Source organism: Dipodomys spectabilis, unplaced genomic scaffold (genome assembly GCF_019054845.1).
Source record: "Dipodomys spectabilis isolate Male_0828 unplaced genomic scaffold, ASM1905484v1 ptg000046l, whole genome shotgun sequence".
Lineage (NCBI taxonomy): Eukaryota > Metazoa > Chordata > Mammalia > Rodentia > Heteromyidae > Dipodomys > Dipodomys spectabilis.
The window spans coordinates 1,976,049-1,996,937 of record NW_024870723.1 but is presented as its reverse complement, the minus strand read 5'-3'; the positions used below and the strand labels follow the sequence as shown (position 1 = coordinate 1,996,937).

The following is a 20,889-nucleotide window of genomic DNA, read 5'->3' as shown; positions in this document are numbered from 1 at the left end:
TGAACTCCTTGTCAGATTCCATATTCAATCTGGGGTACTATGTTTCAGTATAATAGTATGTTAGAATATCTTGTTATTTTTATGACCCTTGGACCTATTTTTGAAACTGTTGATATCCAGTCTTAGCAACCAGAAAAATAATTTCAAAAATGGCTTTAATTGGGATGAACTCTATCCCGTTAACTGACTGTGGGTTTTGACAGTAAAAAGACAAAGTAAGAACAGAAGAAAAATGATAGTAAGTACATAATGGTACCTCTGTCTAAGTCATCTACTGAGAACTGTGTGTTCCAAAAGAGTTACTGGTTTTCTTCGAAGGCCAGTAAATGACTTGCAGACCAGTTGGAAGCTGGCTGGAGATCATTAGCACCTCGAAGATCATGTACTGATTAGAATCTCATTAGCTCTTCTCTCTAAGAACTCTGACAATCTTGCCCTCATTATATACTGTGCTCTCCTCTTACAACTACTTACTTCTGGATAATACCATCACCACAGTATCCACTTCCATGGATGTATATGGCAGCAGATGATGGCTCACTCTCTTCGGTTCCTGAAACGGTGATAATCTGGTATTGGTACACACTGCCAAGTTTCAGATCCCTAGAAAATGTAAAGAAGACAATTAGCTAGACAAACATAATCTGAGGTGAGGCATGTCAGGAAAGAAAAACCGATTATACCAAATATATTCTACTAGTTTTGCTGTCCCCCACCCCACCTTTTTCCTTTCTTTCTTTTTTCTCTTCTTTCTTTCTTTCCTCCCTCCCTCCCTCTCTCCTCCCTTCCTTCCTTCCTTCCTTCCTTCCTTCCTTCCTTCCTTCCTTTCTTTCTTTCTTTCTTTCTTTCATTCTTTCCTTCTTTCCTTTCTTTTTTTTCTTTCTTTCTTTCTTCCTTTCATTCTTTTTTTTAAGACAGGGTCTTAATATAGCTCATGCTGGCTTGAACTCATAATTCTCCTGATAGAGCCTCTTGAGTGCTGGAACTTACAGTGTGCACCACCATACCTTTTTTAGCCTTGTTCATTTTTTGAAATCAAACACACATTCAGTTTACTATAATTATGTAGTGAACTTACTAGATAATTACTGAGTTAGTTATTATCTAGTGAAGTATTGACTAATGCATTCTGTTATACACCAATGAAAACAAGTGTTAACTGATGGATAAACATGTAGAGACTTTTAACTTCTATACCAAATATGCTAGAAAAGTAACAGATAACATGTGATCCATAGAAAAGTATTTGGGAGAAAACAATCCAGGATAAAAAAAAAAAACATAGTGTAAGCAAAAGCACTGAAGTGGGAAATTATGCTATGGGATTCCCTGGGCATTATCTGATTGTTGCCTCTCATTATAAACCCATGCAGAATTACCCCAGTATGCATGAGCAAGCTCTTTCCTGATGTTGCATCTATAGCAATTCTCTTTTTCTCTATCACATGATCCTCCCAATGTCTTTCATTCTTGTCTGAAATAATAACAGTAGCATGTATTAATCTAGTATTGGCCCTGGGCAATGCACTTTCTATGTGTTTTCTCATTTGAGAGTCAATACACTTGTACATGAATACTTGTACTTTCATGTTAATTTCACAGATGATGAATCTGAGACATAGATAGTTCAAGCAACTTGTTTGCAACCATATGCCATTGAATAATATCCTATATCCTGTCTCCTTTATCCCCACATTCGACTTGTGTGCATAGTGTAAGGTCTTGTCCTGGAATTGTAGTTTTTAGGGCTGGTTCCTGTCAGATTTCCAACATGACAGGATGATATTTCTCTATTGACTTCAAAAACTCTTAATGCCTATCCTGATTTTTTCACAAAGGAAACACCAAATGAACCTGGCTGCCGCTATTTATACTCCAAGGCAAATATAGATGACCAAATGTCTACTCCTATCTTTCCCTTTCCATCATTTTTCAAAAGGAGATGTTATTCCTTGTCTTCATGACTCTCTGTACCAAGTATACATTTCTTCATAATAAAAATCTAGCATGGGGAAAAAAAACACAAGAGGATAATGAAGAGATTCCAGAGTGGATGGAGGTGGATTTCATAAACAAAAGGACAATGTCAAAAAAAGTCTCAAGTTCTCCTGCCTCTCTGTTATTTCAGCTGCTCTTAGGACAGGGGCTGTTTGGATAAGGCCACCAAGATAACAGGTGCAGGGCATAGGCAGAAAAGGTCTCCTCACTCTCTGATGTATTGGAGTTTATGAGCAGTGAAGGATTCTAGAGAGGAACACCACCTTTTTGAGAATGTTAGATCTATTATCCTCCAAAGGGAGTTTGTTTTAGGAGTACTAGAGCAGTTACTGATGTTGAGGGTAGACCAGAAGTCCCTGCAGATTCCGTTAAGGTTCTGTTAATGAAGATAAAATGAGCCGATACATAAATATCTTAAGACAAGGTCCATATAAACAATTGTAAACCTCTAAAGGTCAATTTGTTGATAAAGATACAGACTTTTTTTTTTTTTTTAAAAAAAGCTTATTAGCTGCCTTATCTTCATGTAGAATAATAAGTGTGTGTGTGTGTATGTGTGTGTGTATCTTGTGACTTAAAACTGAAATGCAGTTAGGGAAAGAGTGGTATTTGTAGGGGATGCATGAAGTTGCAAGATAATCATGACAAATATTAACTGATTTTGCTCTAAAATTTAGAAGTATGCTCCAGGCTCCATCCCAGGCCACCGAGGACATGTGGCCACTGTCTGAACAGAAAGGGTACTTTCACAGGAAAAGCATGGCAGTACGAGCATATAAAAGAATACTTTGCAAAATGAGCTACAAGAAATGGAAACAAGAGATTTTTGTTGTTGTTGTTGTTGTTGTCTTTTCCTTTTGTCTTCTTTGTTAGTTTGTCTTTGGGAAGGTAAGAGGGAGCACAGAAAAAGTTGTGATAAACGGTGAACAAATACAACAGTGTTACCCACTAGATACTATGTGGAAAGTAAACTGTACAGCTTGGGTTGTGGGGAGACTGGAAGTGAGAGAAGGAAGGGGTGACAGGGTTCAAAAAGAAATATACTCATTACCTGACTTATGGAACTGTAACCTGTCTGTGTATCACCCCTGCAATAACAATATATTTAGAAAAAAATAAAAAGTATGTTAGTGTGATAAATTCTCCATGCTGTTTCTTAGGTGTGGTTTGTGTAAACCTGATTTGTGGTTGAAATATTTAAGTGGTAAGCTAATCTTTGTGAGAGCTTTCCTTCTCTTTCTTATTCTGCCCTCTCTCCTGCCCTCCTCATTCTCCTCTTTAGTAAATACCAGTTTAAAGGTAGACAAACACGTTCTGTGCCCTGTCTTTGTCACTGTTATCCAGGCCATGGTTCTTTCACAGGTGTCTAACTTATGTTTGTATTTCTGACAATTAGAAACAAGTATTCTTGGTTGGGCATGGTGGTGTGCACCTGTAAGTGGTAGGCAGAAATAGGAGGATTGCTGTCTGAGGCCAGTCTGGATAAAAGCCTATGTGGAAAAACAAAAACACCAAATACCAAAGAATCTAATTCTATCCCAAGACAGTGTTTTCCAGGCATGGAAGTCCCAGCTGTTATGAGGTATAAAATACAGAATGCTAGAAATCAGAAGTCCTAATTGTGAACCAGGAAGAGCCCAGAGGTATGATCTACAATCTGGGAGACACAGTTCTCTGTGTCGGCCACTGATTTATTGGCTTCAGACAATCCATTTCTTCTCTCTGAGCATCTAATTCTACACTAAATAGGAGTTGGGAAGGCAATCCTTAGTATTAATCCATAGTAACAAGGATGTTGTCTTCTATTTCTCTGTCATGAACATTTCTACAGGCCAGAATCTGCCTCTGCTGCTAAAATTCTGCAGTAAGGATGGGTGTCAGTCAGAACCTACCACCCAGATTGATCTGGAAGATACATGGGTGAGACCACCCAGGATGTCTCTGGCTCAGGAAGAGCCCAAGTATTCCAGTCCACCCTGGGGCGAAGAATCAGAGGGTAATGCCTGGGCACTCTGGATACCAGCTTGTAGCCAAGAATGGGAAGGAAGGAAACAATCACTTTTGGAGCCCCTCATGATGTGCCAAAGACTTAATATATACTATTACGATTGTTTTAATGGAAAAATATTTCAATTACATAGAAAAGTACAGAGAACACTACAATAAATGTTCATAGACTTCCTCTCCAGCTTTGTCAAATTATAACATTGGCCACATTTTCCTCATATCTTTTTGATTTTGGGTGGGATAGAAATAAAAAATTAAAACATTTATATAGTCTGATAAAGTCTGAATGTATCTCTTTGCCTGCCTCTTGTATCTTACTTTCATTTCAGGCACATTTTTGTTCTGATGTATTAAGCTGCATATTTTGAATGTTATAGATTATACTTATTTACACAGCTCCCTTCTGTCCATCGGTATTGGTTAGAGATTATACACATTGGTGAAGGTGGATCTAACTTGCTTAATTTTATTGACACAAAATGCTCTACCTTACACACAGATCACACTTTAATTGGCCATTATTTTGATAGATTGTTAGATTGTTATTGATATTATTATTTAATCCATCTTTTTGTTCATTATTTGTAACAATGTTGCTGTAAAGATTCCTACACAGAGCCAGAGTTGTCTGAAGATAGAACAAAATTGGTATTGTTAGGTTGAGAAGTAATTGTATTTTAAGTTTATTATTAGTTATTGCCAAATTATTTTTTTCCAAATGGATGCAGCAATTAACAAGTTAATCAGTAGAATTCCCATTGCTTCGGGGTTTTGCTGACACTCAGTTTTGCCAAACATTCCATGAATCGTATTATATTTAATTATTGTATTACATTGTCTTTGGTTGATTGCTAAGTCTGAGTATCTTTTCATACAGTTGCTTACTACATTCATTTCTAGCCATGTGGATTGCTTGTTCATCCACTTGCCTACTTTAAAGTGGGTTGTTGTGTATTAATGACATGCATTTATATATACTGGGTAGCAATTATTCACAAATAACTTCTCAAGAGTCATTCTCAAATCTGTGACTCTCGTGTCTTACTTTGTGAGCCATCAATACCTTGTAATGTTTCTGATTTTGAAGGAAATTCTGTAAGCCCAACAATTTACACACTGTTCCTTCAACTTGTTGCCTGTCTCTACAGCTATTTATAAGGAAAGCATTCCTAATCTAAGTGTCTTACAGATATTGGTATTATAAGAAATAACAGCTTCTCATATATATATATATATGTACATATATATATATATATATATATATATATATATATATATAGTGTGTGTACATTGTACATTGAATGAATTTGTATATTCCAATAGTTTGGAATGATAAAAATATTTGAGCTATACTAGATTTCATATTTAGAAGTCTTCATAGACTGTTGAATTAATTCTAACAACTTGTAGATGCTTCTTTAATTTTTGCACGGAGTTTCACCAGATGACAGCCTTTTTTGTTGTTGCTGTTGGTCATGGAGCTTGAACTCTGGGCTTGGGTGCTATTCTTGGGCTCTTCAGCTCAAGGTGAGCGCTCTACCACTTAAGTCACAGCGCCACTTCCGGTTTTCTAGTGGTTTATTGGAGATAAGTCTCATGGACTTTCCTGCCCAGGCTGGTTTTGAACCGTGATCCTCAGTTCTTAGCCTCCTGAGTAGCTAAGGTTACAGGCAGGAGCCACCAGCACCCAGCAACAATAGCTTTTTGTCCCTCCCTTCCTTTCTCCCTCCCTCCCCTCCCTCCCTTTCCTCCCTCCCTCCCTCCCTCCCTCCCTCCTTCCTTCCTTCCTTCCTTCCTTCCTTCCTTCCTTCCTTCCTTCCTTCCTTCCTTCCTTCTTTCCTTCCTTCCTTCCTTTGCTAGTGATTGAACCCAGGGCTCATAACACTCTAGGTAAACCACATTACTGTTTCTTCCTTTTCAGTGTAGGCTGGGTGAGATCAATGACTTTACTAGTTTTTCTGTTTGACCCTATGATAGAAATGAGCACTTTTAATATTTTACCTATTCATAGATATATATTCTTTTTTGTTTTATGTCTTAATGAGTTAATTTTTTTTTTGTTAGTCGTGGGGCCTGAACTCTGGGCCTGGGCATTGCCCTCAGCTCTTCAGCTCAAGGCTAACACCCTACCACTTGAGCCACAGCGCTTTTCCAGCTTTTTTTGCTTATGTGGTGCTGAGGAATCAAACCCAGGGCCTCACGCATGCAATGCAAGCCCTCTACCACTGAGCCACCTTCCCAGCCCAGGATTCCTATTTTCCAAAAATATAATCTAATTTGCTAATATTTTGAAGTACATTAGTTCAACTAATACTAATGTCATCTCTCATCTTGGGATTATATAGCATTGGCTTAGTGTGCATATTCATGTGAATATGTGGATATATTACTGAATTTGGCTTGGTAGTGTCTTACATAAGATTTTTGACTCTTGGTCAGTCATAAATTTATAGACAAAATATTATTTTCATTCCATTACCTTGAGTTGGTTACAAGGCATATTTACCAACACTCTTTTTCATGTATGAACACACACAATTTGTATAAAAATGATATTGCACTGGGTGCTGGTGGCTCATGTCTATAATCCTAACTACTCAGGAGGCTGAGATCTGGGAATCAGAGTTTGAAGCCAGCCTAGGCATGGAAGTATAAAATCTTATCTCTAACCACCAAAAAGCTGGAAGTAGAGTCGTGGCTCAAGTGATAGAGTGCTAACCTTGATCAAAAAAAGAAAAAAAGAAAGGTCAGGGACAGGGCTCAGGCCCTGACTTTAAACCCCAGTATTGGTGCATGCATACACACTCATTAGCATGTGTTTGTAGTATCACTTCATGAGGAGGCTTGTGAGGAAAAGCACATAGCAGGAATAAGTTTTTCTTTCTTTCTGTCTTCTTCAAATCTTGCCTAACATAAGCAAGCTTTACACTAATTACATTTATGGCTTTGGAGACTTTTTCAAATTCTGAACAAATAACTTGATGTTGTTTCATTCAGCTCCTTAGCTACATAGATAGCATTCGGGGAAACATCCTGAGGTTATGCTAGGTCTCTGGGATGCAGGATGAATTATATATGGCTGTCTTTAGGATGCTTACAGGCTGGTGCTGAAGAGAAGGTGTTAAAGTTGATGGCTCTTAAAAACCCTAAAATATGTAGGTGCAGAGGCTGCACTAGGCCATGGGATTTGCTATTGCTGTGGCTGATGAGGGTAATGTTATGAAAGCAGTGCTCAAAAAAATTGCATGGCTTAAGTGGAGAAGAGCAAGGCAAAGTAAAGAGAAGGGGGAAGATTGACTTTCCAGGTAAATGACATAGCGATTCTTGCTTTGAGAAGGTCATTTTGGTAGTAGTCTCTACTTCTGGTTTGATGGCAGTACTGAATGGTAGAGACAGCAAATGTTCCTCCATGGAGTGAGGGAATGGAAGGTGCATCTTCCAAGATTGTGTTCTATACCAGTTGTTTTTATATTCTATTTTGTTTAATGAGAACTAAAACTTAAAATAACTCGGCCTTCCTCATCTGAACTACAATTATGCTAATTGAATTTTTCTTAATATTTATTTATTTTATTTTATTTTAATGTTTTTTGTTGGTCGTGGGGCTTGAACTCTGGGTCTCGGCACTGTCCTTGTGCTCTTCAGCTCAAGGCGAATGCTCTACCGCTTGAGCCACAGCACCACTTCCGGTTTTCTAGCATTTTCTTTCCTGCCCGGGCTGGCTTTGAACCACAATCCTCAGATCTCAGCCTCCTGAGTAGCTAAGATTACAGGCGTGAGCCACCAGCGATAATATTTATTCATTAAAGTTACACATACTTAAGTTTTTCCTATATGGAATAACGATACATTCTTTGATTCCAATTTTACATGAGTGCTACCTTTAAATTTTGGGGAGTGGGGGCTGCCAGTCCTGGGACCTGAACTCAGGGCTTTTGTGGTCAAGGTTAGCACTCTACCACATGAGCCACAACTCTGCTTTCAGCTTTTAAGTGGCTAATTCAACATGAGAGTCTCACAGACTTGCCTTCCCCGGCTGGCTTTGAACCACAATCCTCAGATCTCAGCCTCCAGAGTAACTAGGATTACAGGCGTGAACCACCAGTACCCAGTTCTACTCTGAATTTTTAAGAACTTTTACTTCTGTTTCAGGCCTGGCAGCATTATGGTTTTAACATGTGTGGATGTACGTACATATTTAGTTATTTATTTTGGCACTATTAGAGTTTGAATTCAAGATCTTATACTTATTAGGTAAGTGTTTTATCCCTTGAAGACATACCTTCTGTTTTTGTTGTTTGAATTTTACTTAGGGCCCCAGCATCCTTGGACCATAATCCTCCTAACTCTCTCAAATAGTGAGATTATAGGATCACTCTACAATTTTTGGCCTAACACTTAGTCTTTGGGTAGTCAAGGTATACCTTTCTCCATCTTCCTTCCTTTCCAGCCCAGGCATTCAGTAATTGTCTAAAGCTTTTTCATGCAGGTACCCCTATATTAAAGCAAACCTGTGTTCCCATTGCCAAGAAAGAATCTTTGTTAAGGAAAATGATATTCATTCTTTCCCTGACAATAGCCATCCTCTTATTCCTCCAGGTAATTCTTGGGAGCTCAAGACTATGGTCTCAAGCCAATATATGAAGACTGAGATGACAAGGACTTGAGAATTCATGGGGCATTTGCAGCCCTACCAAGGAGAGTTGGGTACAACCCTGTCACACAAGCAATGGAAAAACTGTGCACTGACAATCTTGCCCTCACTGCATAAGACTGAGAAAGGAGCAAACCTATACATGTAACTGATTAATTCCAGCAGCCTTTGATATAATTGTCCAAAGATTTGCCCTGGTACCAATTTAAAACACAGTAGCAAATTTAATAAAACTAACAGCTTGCAGCCCAAAGCCTTTGTTATTTTGTTTTAATCATCTTTTACCACCAATTGAAATGATTTTCGACTTTCTTGGTGCCATGAAATAAAATAGAAGGGAAAGAATGGAGAAGACAATGTGGAAATTATAAAAGAGGCAAAGCTTCATATCCTGGGATCAACTAACATAACAGCCATCCCCAAATTTTATGTTATGTTGTCAGACTGAGGTCTGAACGGAGGACATTGACCAGTTTTAAGGAAACTCCACACCTGGATAGCATTTAAGAAAAGAGAGAGAGAGAGAGAGAGAGAGAGAGAGAGAGAGAGAGAGAGAGAGAGAGAGAGAGAGAGAGAGAGAGATCTACAAAGGACTCTTGTTTTTTTCTGAATGGAACCAAAGGAGATGTGTGACAGCTTTCCCAAACAGTCTGCTGTTGATGGACAGGTCACTCAATTGCAGAGCTGGGCTTTGTGACAAGCTGCCAGGTTACCAAGGACTTCTGGAGCCAAAACACCAGATACAGTTGGGGAGGTAAACAAGGCATTCTGCATAGCGTGAAGACTGGAGGCTCAGCTGGGGCCCTAGAATGGAGTACAGGGACTGTGTGACCACTGGGTGGCTGATAGACAGAGCTGCTCTGGGTAGCTGTTGAGGACCAGAGGCCGGTGGGGAAAGCAATCTCCTTTCTCCTCCCTGTGGCCTCTCTGGGTGGCCAGCAGTTTTATTACTGGCAGAGGGTGAGCCCAACTGCATTTCTGAATTTGGCACTACATCTAAAACCATTTGGGGGCTGGGCTCGCTCTTTCTTCTCTGCCCCCATCCTCCCCTATGAATGCTTTGGGTCTGGTGAAAGCCGGCATGCAGTTAGCAAGCTACATTTCCCCTCAATTTGGAAACCCATGTGCACTCGGAGAAAATGTGATCCTTATGTTTCTGATTCATTTACACTTAACTCATCAAAACGCTATTTTGTAAGAGCTATTTGATGTCCAAGGAGTCTTCTGAGCCCTTTTGTAAGCCTTGCTTCTTAGAAGCAGGAAGTCACATTTCTGATGGGGGGGGGATGGAGAACTTAAACCTACAAGGTTGAGTTTGTTTTGAAATGAGGGCTCTCCGAAGGTCACGTGGGCCCTGAGCGTGGCCAAATGTGTGCTCTCATTTCCTATCCCATCCCCCTCACACACCTCAGCTGCCATGAGGCTACTACGTCAGTTCTCTATGATTTCACTCTGAGCAAACAAGAGAGATTTCTCCACCATCAGAGAGAACAGAGCTTCAATTTGAGTGTCAAGGTCTGGCTAGACTGTTATGTTCTGTAGGTAGGAGGAGGAACACCTGGATTCTGAGTCTGTTTTGCCATTAAATGGCAAAAAAAAATCATTTATAAAGTATCTCTCGTGTGTGTGTGTGTGTGTGTGTGTGTGTGTGTGTGTGTGTGTGCGTGTGTGTGTGTGTGTGTGTGTGTGTGTGTGTGTTATGTGTGGGCTGGTAAGTGGGGCTTAATCTCAGCCTGGATGCTGTCTCAGTTTTTTCACTCAAGGCATGCGCCCTGCCACTTGAACCACAGCTCTACTTCTGATTTCTTGCTAGTTAATTGGAGATAAGGGTGTTACAGATTTTCCTGTCCAGGCTGGCTTTCAACTGCAATCCTCAGATCTCAGTCTCCTGAGTAGCTCAGATTACAGGCATGAGCCATTGCCACTAGGCAGAGAAACCTTGAGTTTCTAGACAGCAGGGTATTTGAGAATTTCAGATTTTTCTTTGCTTAAAAATTTGGAAGACACGGGGTTGGGAAGGTGGCTCAGTGGTAGAGTACTTGCCTCATATGCATGAGGCCCTGGGTTTGATTCCTGAGTACCCCATAAACACCAACAGCCGGAAGTAGTTCTGTGGCTCAAGGGGTAGAGTGCTAGCCTTAGAGCTGAAAAGCTCAGGGACAGTGCCCAGGCCCAGAGGTCAAGATCCACAACTGACAAGAAAAAAATTTTTTTTGGAAGACAAGCTGGGCGCCGGTGGCTCACGCCTGTAATCCTAGCTACTCAGGAGGCTGAGATATGAGGCTTGCAGTTCAAAGCCAGCTCAAGCAGGAAAGACCGTGAGACTCTTATCTCCAATAAACCACCAGAAAACCAGAAGTGGTGCTGTGGCTCAAGTGGTAGAGCATTTACCTTGAGCTGAAGAGCTGAAGGATAGCGCCCAGGCCCAGAGTTCAAGCCCATGACTGACAAAAAAAAAAGAAGAAGGAGGAGGAGGAGGAGGAGGAGGAGGAGGAGGAGGAGGAGGAGGAGGAGGAGGAGGAGGAGGAGGAGGAGGAGGAGGAGGAGGAGGAGGAGGAGGAGGAGGAGGAGGAGAAGAAGAAGAAGGAGAAGGAGAAGAAGAAGAAGAAGAAGAAGAAGAAGAAGAAGAAGAAGAAGAAGAAGAAGAAGAAAGAAGAAGAAGAAGAAGAAGAAGAAGAAGAAGAAGAAGAAGAAGAAGAAGAATTTTGTAGACAAAATCTGAATGCAAAGAACTTTGCTCAGGAAGAAAACCCAAAATGTGTACATCACCAAGGAGGACAACTCTGAAAAAAATCACTTCCTACAAGTTTCTCATGATCAGAAATGCATTAAAGCTCACAGAAGAACACATTATCCTAAGTCACACAATACCGTAAATGAGAGAACATAATAACAGGACATAAATAGCAGAACCTAAAAACCACAAAACCAACCTGCAAGAAGGCAGTAGCTTTTCCAAACACCAATTACCTGGCATTTTTGACAAACATACTTGAATGGGAGCTGCCAACTTCTTCAGTTCATAGGATACTGAAGTTGGAGCCCAGGAAGGTGAAGGCACAGAACATCGGCAGCAGCGTGAAAGTGGAACCCACACTGCTTTTGCATGAGACACAGAGGGAGAAATGGTATCTGGCTTGTGTTAAAGCCCATGAGTGAATGATTAATCTCAAGTAGAAAACAAAGACGGAGCCTTGTAACCTTATAGGTACGAGTGCTACAGAAGATTAACCCTGCTGTCCCCTAGGGGCTCTTGGCAGAATATGGGACTATATTGTGAGAATCAGTGGGTGATGAAAATAGGTGGTCCCCTAGGTCTTGTCTGTCTATTCCCAACACACACACACACACACACACACACACACACACAGCATTCATGCACCCATAGAATATGCACACATATGTGCACACACATGCATTCACATATTAGTTGCTAAGTTGCTACTGTATTTCTACACGGAAGAGAATTCCTCCTTTCAGCCCAACCCAAGAGTGCTTGTAGGTTGGCACTTATTCTGTTTCAGTAGTGCCAGTGGCAAGAGCACCTATAATGAGCCCACGGACCTGCCTTCTCCTCCTGACTAGACATACTGCCCAGCCCCATCCGTATTCTCTCCATCCCCAGCTTCTCTACACCCATGCCATCGTCTCCTGCTTCAGAGTTTCTTCTTTCCTCCTTCATTTATTCTCTATCTCTCCATCCATTTTTCCAGGCTACTCTCCCTGGATATCCAAATCCAATCAAGATTTTATGCTTTCCTTACCCCACAGATGAAATCCAGACCCTTCAACATGTCCCTCTGGCCCATCAAAATTTGCTACCTTTCAACCTAAACACACCCCTTCAAATTTCACCCTCCACTGCCATAAGCAGAGATGTTAACCTCTTTTCTGGCTAAATTCTTCTGGCCTGGCCTTAGATGCTACTTCTTTCAGGGGTTTTTCATGGACCCTTTAAGCTGAGAGAGGAGCTCCCAGCCAATGTGTTTTTCTTAACACAATATCTTCCACTCTTGTTTAACCACTCCTTTGTCCATTTGTGCATTTTTCACACTCACTAGACTAAGGTCCCAGAGATTTAGTACTGTTCATTATAGTCAGATTTGTCTACATTACCTTTGAGGCCAAAGAGAAAAATCACTTTTCTGTTGAATGAGTGACAAACTGAATTATACCTTTTGGGTGCCATCCAATTCCTTGACTTAAAGGAGAAAAGAACCAAGGGTCCTAAGAGGAGAAAGGATGATGCTACATTTATTCATCCTTTGATCTTCCAGGATCTAGTCCATTTTAGAAGGTAAAAGGTAGAACTTCAGATCCCACCTGCAGTATAGATTTTTTTTGTTATTAATGTGTCAAAGGGTGTATTCACTGATTCTTGTAGGCTTACATGCACATATATTTGCCTGCATTTACTGACCACTTATTTCATGTCCTGACCTACACTAGCAGCTGAGGATGGAGGAAGATGAAGCCAATTCTTACCTAATCCGTACCCTCCAGTATCTCACTGTCTAGCCAAAAGGCCACTTGGGAAAAATGTACTGACACATTCTGAAATCGCCTCAAACAGAGATCTTTTAATGCCCTGAGGAATATGATGGCTCTAGGAAGTTCCATGAGAATCCCACTGAGCATAGAAGGCTTTCTTTAGACCTCAATGCAAGTTCCTAAGCTGTAAGTTCAGACTTACTAACAAAGCAACCTGCTGCCTTCATCTTTGCTAGCTTAGATCCTCGTAGTGCAGTGATGAGCTAACCCAAGGATGCTCTGAAGGAGATGCCAGGGCTAGCAGTGACCTGTAGAGTCAGAGTCATTTACCTGCCTGTAAATGTACAGAAGGGGGGCTTGGATCCAGAGAGGTGGAACCAAACATCCTGATACAACAAAACGTCATGATACCAGTACTGGAACCCAAATCTCCAATAGATGGTGGCTCCTCTCTCTCTCCCTCTCTCTCTTTCTCTGTTTTGTTTCCTCTGTCTGATGCAAACCCTGTCTCTTTGTCTCTGTGTCTGTCTTCTCTCTTGCTTACAGAGATTAAAATAAAATTAACCTCTTCTTTCTCCTAATCAAACACTGGGATTCTGGGTAGGGTATGAGAAACCACTTTGTGCCTATGACTGCATCTCTTACCTCATTAGCTTTTCCCGCTACCTTTTGTATCTAAATGGACAGGTATCAGGTCCACTCTGTCCAGGGGATGGAGCTTGGGCTCAACTGTGGAAGAGTCAGATTTATTCAGCCAGGCAGTGAGTCAGACTTCTTAATTCCAAATCCAGCATCTCTAAAGCAATGCCTGACATTCTTGTTTCACCAGACACAACACAAACCCACCAAGACCTGCCCTGGCTCAGTGTCTCTGAGCACAGACCCAATATATTGTGTCCACTTCTCTTTGCCAATGCCCAGGGTGAGATAAATTCCTCCATTCTCCTCTCATCTGTAATTGCTCTGACAGCTGTTATTTTCCTTCTCTTTCCTCTTCATCTATTTGTTTACTTAAACATCAGGAATTGGAGCAGTGCATCTAAGTCTAGTTCCTCCTTCCTACTGGGATAAACAAAATAACACAGAAGTAGTAACTCCAGGATACCCACTGGCACCTAATTTCACTAGCCTGTCATTTTCTGGAGGGGCTTCCTCAGATTCTGGAACATGTGGATGGATGGATTTCATAAAGCATGCTGACTGACAATCTCTGGGAGATTCATAGCAAACAGCAGCATGTTCTGTGAACTGCTGCAGGAGATAACCTCTTTTCAGTATTGAATCTAGCATTCCCTGCAAACCTGTATACGCCCTTGTTTCCCCCTGCTCCTTAGAACCACTGTTAGAATGCTAGAAAGCTATTGAGCTATAGAGATCTATAGAAATGTTTGGGCATACTACAATTACTTTGTCCGCCCCAACAGGTATAGACACTTTCGCTCTAGCAATGAGTTGTATCTGGTCTGATTGCATCCATTATCCCCTTCCCCAAGGTAAAAATATTCACTTTCTCTTCAATCCCTAATATTGTTCTAGAAAATCTTGACTTAACTATGTAGGCCCCGAAGCCAAGTGCCAGTGGCTCATGCTTGTCAGCTTATCTGCTCAGGAGGCTAAGATCTAAAGATCACAGCTTAAAGCCAGCCCAGGCAGGAAAGTTTGTAAGACTCTTATCTCCAATTAACCACCAAAAAGCCAGAAGTGGAGCTGTGGCTCAAGTGGTAGAGTGCTATCCATGAGCAGAAAAGCCCAGAGATAGCATCCAGGCCCTGAGTTCAAGCCCCAGGACACACACACACACACACACACACACACACACACACGTGCGTGTGTGTGCATATACAACCCTCCCCCCCCCCCCACATTAGTATTAAGTCTCGGGAGAATATGATGGCATCAGGAGTAAGAAGATGATTTTGCCATTAATGATTTGCTGAAACAAAGATGAGATGGATATGCTGGATGAAAGGGTAAATTTGTGGTCATGGGACTTGATTTACTTTGCAAGAAATAGCTTAGCACAGTGTGGGGAAAAATGGACTCTGGGTTATCAGTTATGGGTGTGTGCAGTTCGAGTTCTGTATGCTTAGCAACCCACTCCTGAGCATCTTCTCCCATAAGGCCTTTGGGCATCTCAAATACATTATATCTAAGAATGAACTCTTGATATCCTTCACTCATTAGCCAAATCCCTATATTTTAGAGAATGATGCTTTTCTCATTCCTGATATTCAAATGAAATAAAGATTAAGGAGTCAGTTCCATTTAAGTCCAATGTCCAATATACCACCAAGACATGTTGTATCTCTCTTTAAAACATACTCCAGCTTTATACATTTCTCCATGCAAATAATTACCATTTCTGATACAGACTTTTTTGTCCCTCAGCTCTTCAGCTCAAGGCTAGCGCTCTACCATTTGACCACAACGCCACTTCGGCTTTTTTCTTTTTTCTTATGTGGTGCTGAAGAATTGAACCCAGGGCCTCATGCATGCAAGGCAAGCATTCTACCACTGAGCCACCTTCCCAGCCCTGATACAGACTTTTAACCACACATTCTAACTAGACCCTCATACTTTTCTTAATGCTTTCTACACAAAGCATCTAAAGCCAACATGATAGAATAACAGACCCAAGTGCTTAAATCTCACTATTGAATGAATGCAAACGCCTCAACAGGGACCTTTGATCCTTCGTAATCATATATAATCCAGAATTATAGTGCTATTATAGTGCTATCGTTGAGGCTGGTATGTGATAATCACTGCTTACTAAATGAATGGTTGAATGAATGAATTAATAAGAAGGAAATGATGACATTTACTGACAGAGCCCTGAGCCTTCATATACTTTCAGTGGTGTCAGTTTTCCTAGATACAGAAGGAAGCTGTAAAGACACATTCTCCACAAGGTTAGTTAGTAGTACATCAGTATGATCTATCAAAATGCAGATGTGATTTTCCAGTGGTTGGCATTCAACAGAGGCCCTTCATTTTGTCAGAATGACAAAAGTTCTTGGAGACAACTGGCATTTGAATGGCTGTTGCTGACCCTGGATATTCTTGGACTTGTCTCACCCTTATTGCTTATTCTAGTATTCTGAGAACCTGTATTTCATTCTGAGAGGTACTTGGCCTGAGACTGATGAGAGAGAAGTCTCAGGTAGAGAATACCTGCTTCCAGAAATAGATTGAAATTGGGCCCACTTTGCTGACCTGAGTTAAGAACAGCGGTATTCATGCTGGGCTTGGAGAAATAGCTTCTCGGTACTGACTGCTCCTCTGAGCTGGTGGGCAGAGCCTCTAAACACAACTGAAATCATGTCAGGTAGGCGTAGGAGAAGGCTTTGCTCAGGAAGGGGTCCAGCTAGGATCATGCATTCAGCAAGAGGTGACTGGAAAATATGTTAGACTGATGCTGTCTGCATTTCCCTAAGCCTCCCCCTCTGCGTAAATGTTCAAAAAACGAATGAAACAATTTGCTTGATCCTTTTTTTTTGGTGTATGTTTATTTTATTGCTATTGGGAACAAGAAAGACTAACTTTCACAACTACTTTCTCCATTCATCAGGACACTACCTTGTTTGCTGCCAGCCAATAACAATGTATATGCTGTACAATTTGCCAGGCACAGCTTATGCAGGGAGGTGGGTGGTTAGGGAAAATAAATATAAAGCTTAGGCCTAACAAATATTAAGCTTGGGCATCTAAATGAGTAAGTTTATCTCTTTGAGTCTCAATTTCCCTACCTAAAATTCTGGTATGCTAATATTCACGTTATTGGTTGGCATATTGACAAATGCTAGAGATATATGAGGCAGATTTTGGTAGTAGTGAGGTTAGCACCATTACTAGTAGACGGTATTAATAACACAAGAACATGTGAGGATGTTTAACATAGTGACTGAATTGGGCCCCACAAAAGAAGAAGATGGGTTGGTGTTCTGTTACCTATTTTATCTTCAGAACATGGCCTAATTCCCAGTACAGGGAGTACACTAAAGTAGCATTTGATAAATATATCAATGTGTAAGCGATGACTCAGAGTAACCTCCTCACAAAGGCTAGTTCCCTCTTAACTCCCTACCTCACCCTGGATCCTAATAATAGCGGTGGACATGGGGGGAGGGTCAGCATTGGAATCTCAGTTTCACAGATAGGGAAAAAGAGGTGTGAAGGCATTCAGGACCAGAACTGTTGTTAGGTGTATTAACAGACATACCACAGAACAGGAAAGGGAAATATCTAGGAAATACTTGAATAGATACTCAAGAAAACCTAAGAGGAATGTTATTGAAAAGACACTTACCTGTCAAGTGAGCAAAGGACTTTTATTGTGTCAAATAGTAAACACTAACAACAGCTGGTGGTGCTGAAACTACTTAGCATTTTCAGAATGCCAAAAGTTGTGCCCGTTAAAATAGAAAAGGTCCACAGCGTATGATCTAGCAATTTGATTTCTCAGTATCAACCCTGGAGACATGCCCACATGTTTCTGGGCTCACGTGGAAGTTTGAACCAGAGTACTTTCTGCAGTGTTTGTGCCAAAAATAGAATAGAAAATAGAAAAGTTACTAAAAATGATTTACTGATGCTCGTAGTACAAAATATATAAAATAACCTTAATGCCTATCACAAGAGATCTGACTAAATAACCTGGAATACATATGTTTTGTAGTTCAAAAATAAGAAGGTATAAGAACTAAAGTCAAGAAATAATCAAATCACTACATTCCTGCTTCAAAACACTGCATTTGGTTTGTGATCCAGCATGCATTTCTGTCACAAACTACATGCAGTATGTATGTCTTCCTTCGTCCATTTATCAGTGTTTATGAGCATCCATTCGGTTTCTATTATCTGCATTGTGAAAAAACTCTTCAGTGATCAACTGTTGCTCATCCTTCAGGTCTGTGTAGACCTGTAGGGAGCTCCCTTACCTCCTCAACCTAGATTAATACTCTTTCTGGACTGCCCCATGGCCCAAAGCAGTTCTTGTACATCAAATATTAAACTGTGTTCTTGTGTTAAGTCTGCATTATTCAGAGCTCTATGTCTAGTCCCAGTCTAGTATGCGGCATGGGACAGACACCTAATCATATTCATTATTGACTATAATTGTATTTGATTCGGTACGACTGTATTTGATTTTCACTATTGAATTGATGAGTGAATGGATGAACACATATAAGAAAAAAAAAAGATTGGATGGCTGGCTGATAAGCATTAAAGAGTCACACAAAAGGACCTGGAGCTTAGGAGAAAACAAAAAAAGGTGACTCAGCTCGAGAGCCATAGAAACAGCACACGGAACCATCTGCACCTTCAGCTGACCCTGATTGAAGCTGAATGCCCCGAGTCTTTTTCAGGCTCAATGTGGCATCATCTATTGATCCTATCCAACTGAGAGATGATTATACAAATACATGTGTCCTTTTGGTCTTCCATTCTGTTCTGTTCATTGCTGCATTTTGCGTGGGTAACATGGTAATCGGGTTCAGACAAACGTCAAAAAGATACTTTCTAAGCAAATAACTTGACAAACAAGCTGAAGTTTTTGATGAATGTGGGTTGTGGGCATGGGGAGTCCAGAGGGAAAAATTTGCAACCAACTTGTAAAATTTAAGTCAGAGTCACAAGAATGCCCACCCAGATCACATGATTATATCCTTTCCTTGGTTGTGTGTTTGCGCTGATACTAGGGCTTGAACTCAGGCACTCTCCATCTCGCCTGGCTTTTTTGCTCAGGGCTGGCAGCTATCACGTAAGCCTCACCATCCATTTCACAGGTCTGTTTGTTTCCTTCAAGAATTACATGGAGAATACCAAGGAGGCGAGTTCAAAGAGACAAAAGTTACGTGTGCAGTGCAACCGGTCTGAATGTGAGAGGGACTAGAATAATACGTTGGGAAACACAAACAAGCCAGTTGGGAGAGATAACTTATGAGGAAGATACTAAGAAAAAATAGGCACTAAATGATGCACTAAGACATATTTGTTAAGCTAGAGAATGAACAATTAAGAACAATGGGTTCATCTGTGATAGACCCAACCACATACAAACCCTAGTTTTGTCTTTGATAGCTGTGTAAACTCTGCCATCCATATGTCACCTCTGAGTCTGAGGCTCTCATTTGTAATCTGAGGATCCCACCACCTGCTCCACAGGGCAATGATGAGGACTATACTGGCGTGGTTATCAATAGGAAGTCCTCAGCAAGTGCTTCATCTTCCTCATGTCTCCTTCAGTGCTAAATCCTTCCCTCCCTCCATTCCAGAACCATTAGAAAATATTTACTCTATGTCTGCTTTGGGCCTGAAATTGTTCCAGGGACCTGGAGCACACTGGTGAACAAACAGGCCAAATCCATTTCCTTGGAACATTTGTATTCTAGTTCTAAGCTTGGATCTCAGGCCCTTCAAGTTTATCTTACAGTGGCATTCTGTGCCCACCATTTTCTTTTCCAATAAAGTGGAAACATTTTGAGATACTGACACTGGATCACCATTTTCTTCTGAATGCATAATCCCTAATGGATGCCCAGGTGATGGATGAATAGGATTCATTGTTTGATTTATGCTTTACGTCTGTCTGTCTATCTATCTATCTATCTATCTATCTATCTATCTATCTATCTATCTATCTATCTATCTCTATCTGTCTATCTCTATCCATCTATCATCTATTAAATCTAGCTATCTGTCATCTATCTATCTATCTATTTATCATCTACTATATCTATCTACCTGTCTGTGCATCTAACCATCTTCCTACCCAGCTGGGACTTTACTTTGAAGAGAAACCTATAGATTCACACAGGACAATGAGCACAGAGTACTCAGAGTACTTTGGCAGCAAAGTTGAGAAGCAGAAGCGTTTTTGCTTTAAATTTTTTTTCTTTCTCACAGCCAGGGGCTGAAAGAATTGCCTGTGTCCAGTGTGTTTCTGGACCCTAAGGGTGAATCACTGTCACTGATTTTTTTTTTTGGTCCAGTCGTGGGGCCTGAACTCTGGGCCTGGGCACTGTCCCTCAGCTCTTCAGCTCAAGGCTAGCCCTCTACCACAGCGCCACTTCCGGCTTTTTTTTCCTGCTTATGTGGTGCTGAGGAATCGAACCCAGGGCCTCATGCATGCAAGACATGCACTCTACCACTGAGCCACCTTCCCACCCCCACTGTTGTTGATTTTAGACTAGTTTCTTCTTGTAATCTTGTCTTTTACCTTCAGTATATAAATAGTTTTGGCATATTGGATATATTTCTAGGAAAATTCTGTCTTCAGATTATTTCCATAGGACACCATGTTGATATTGGTGGGAAGGGTGCCATGTTGGAAGTAGATCTGTGTTTGAAGTCGCTATTCTGTAACTAGCTGTATCAGGTAAGACAATCTCTGAATTTCAACTGTTTACCTGCCTTATAAATACCTGCAAGACTTAAAAACAGTGAGTGGCTGTCACTGTTATGGTTTGCAGCCTGTACATTTCAGGAAGGCATCTAGAGCCAGTATGGGTACCTCAGGTACCAGTTCTTACAGGTACCTCCTGTTGGTTCCATTTCACTATGAGAAAGTATACAAAGCACTTGTCACCCAAGACCCTTTTTCTCTGTCTCGCCACAGAGGAGAGCTCAGTTTAGTGGCCCTTCATTTTACGGATGTGGAAACTGAGGTCCAAATAGACTATTCTATTGGTAGAACAAGATGAGCTAGTCAGTGGCAAAGTAGAAGCTCCTCCCTT

The 20,889-nt window shown here is 40.9% G+C and overlaps 1 protein-coding gene across 1 annotated transcript in view; it reads right to left on the bottom strand.

Moving 5' to 3' along the window:
• The window catches only part of Pappa (pappalysin 1), a 223,955-nt gene that overhangs the window by 121,121 nt on the left and 81,945 nt on the right, over positions 1-20,889 (bottom strand). Inside the window, exon 8 of the mRNA XM_042678753.1 lies at positions 475-603. Coding sequence (XP_042534687.1) covers positions 475-603 — 129 coding nt within the window. The remainder of the gene's footprint in view (positions 1-474; positions 604-20,889) is intronic.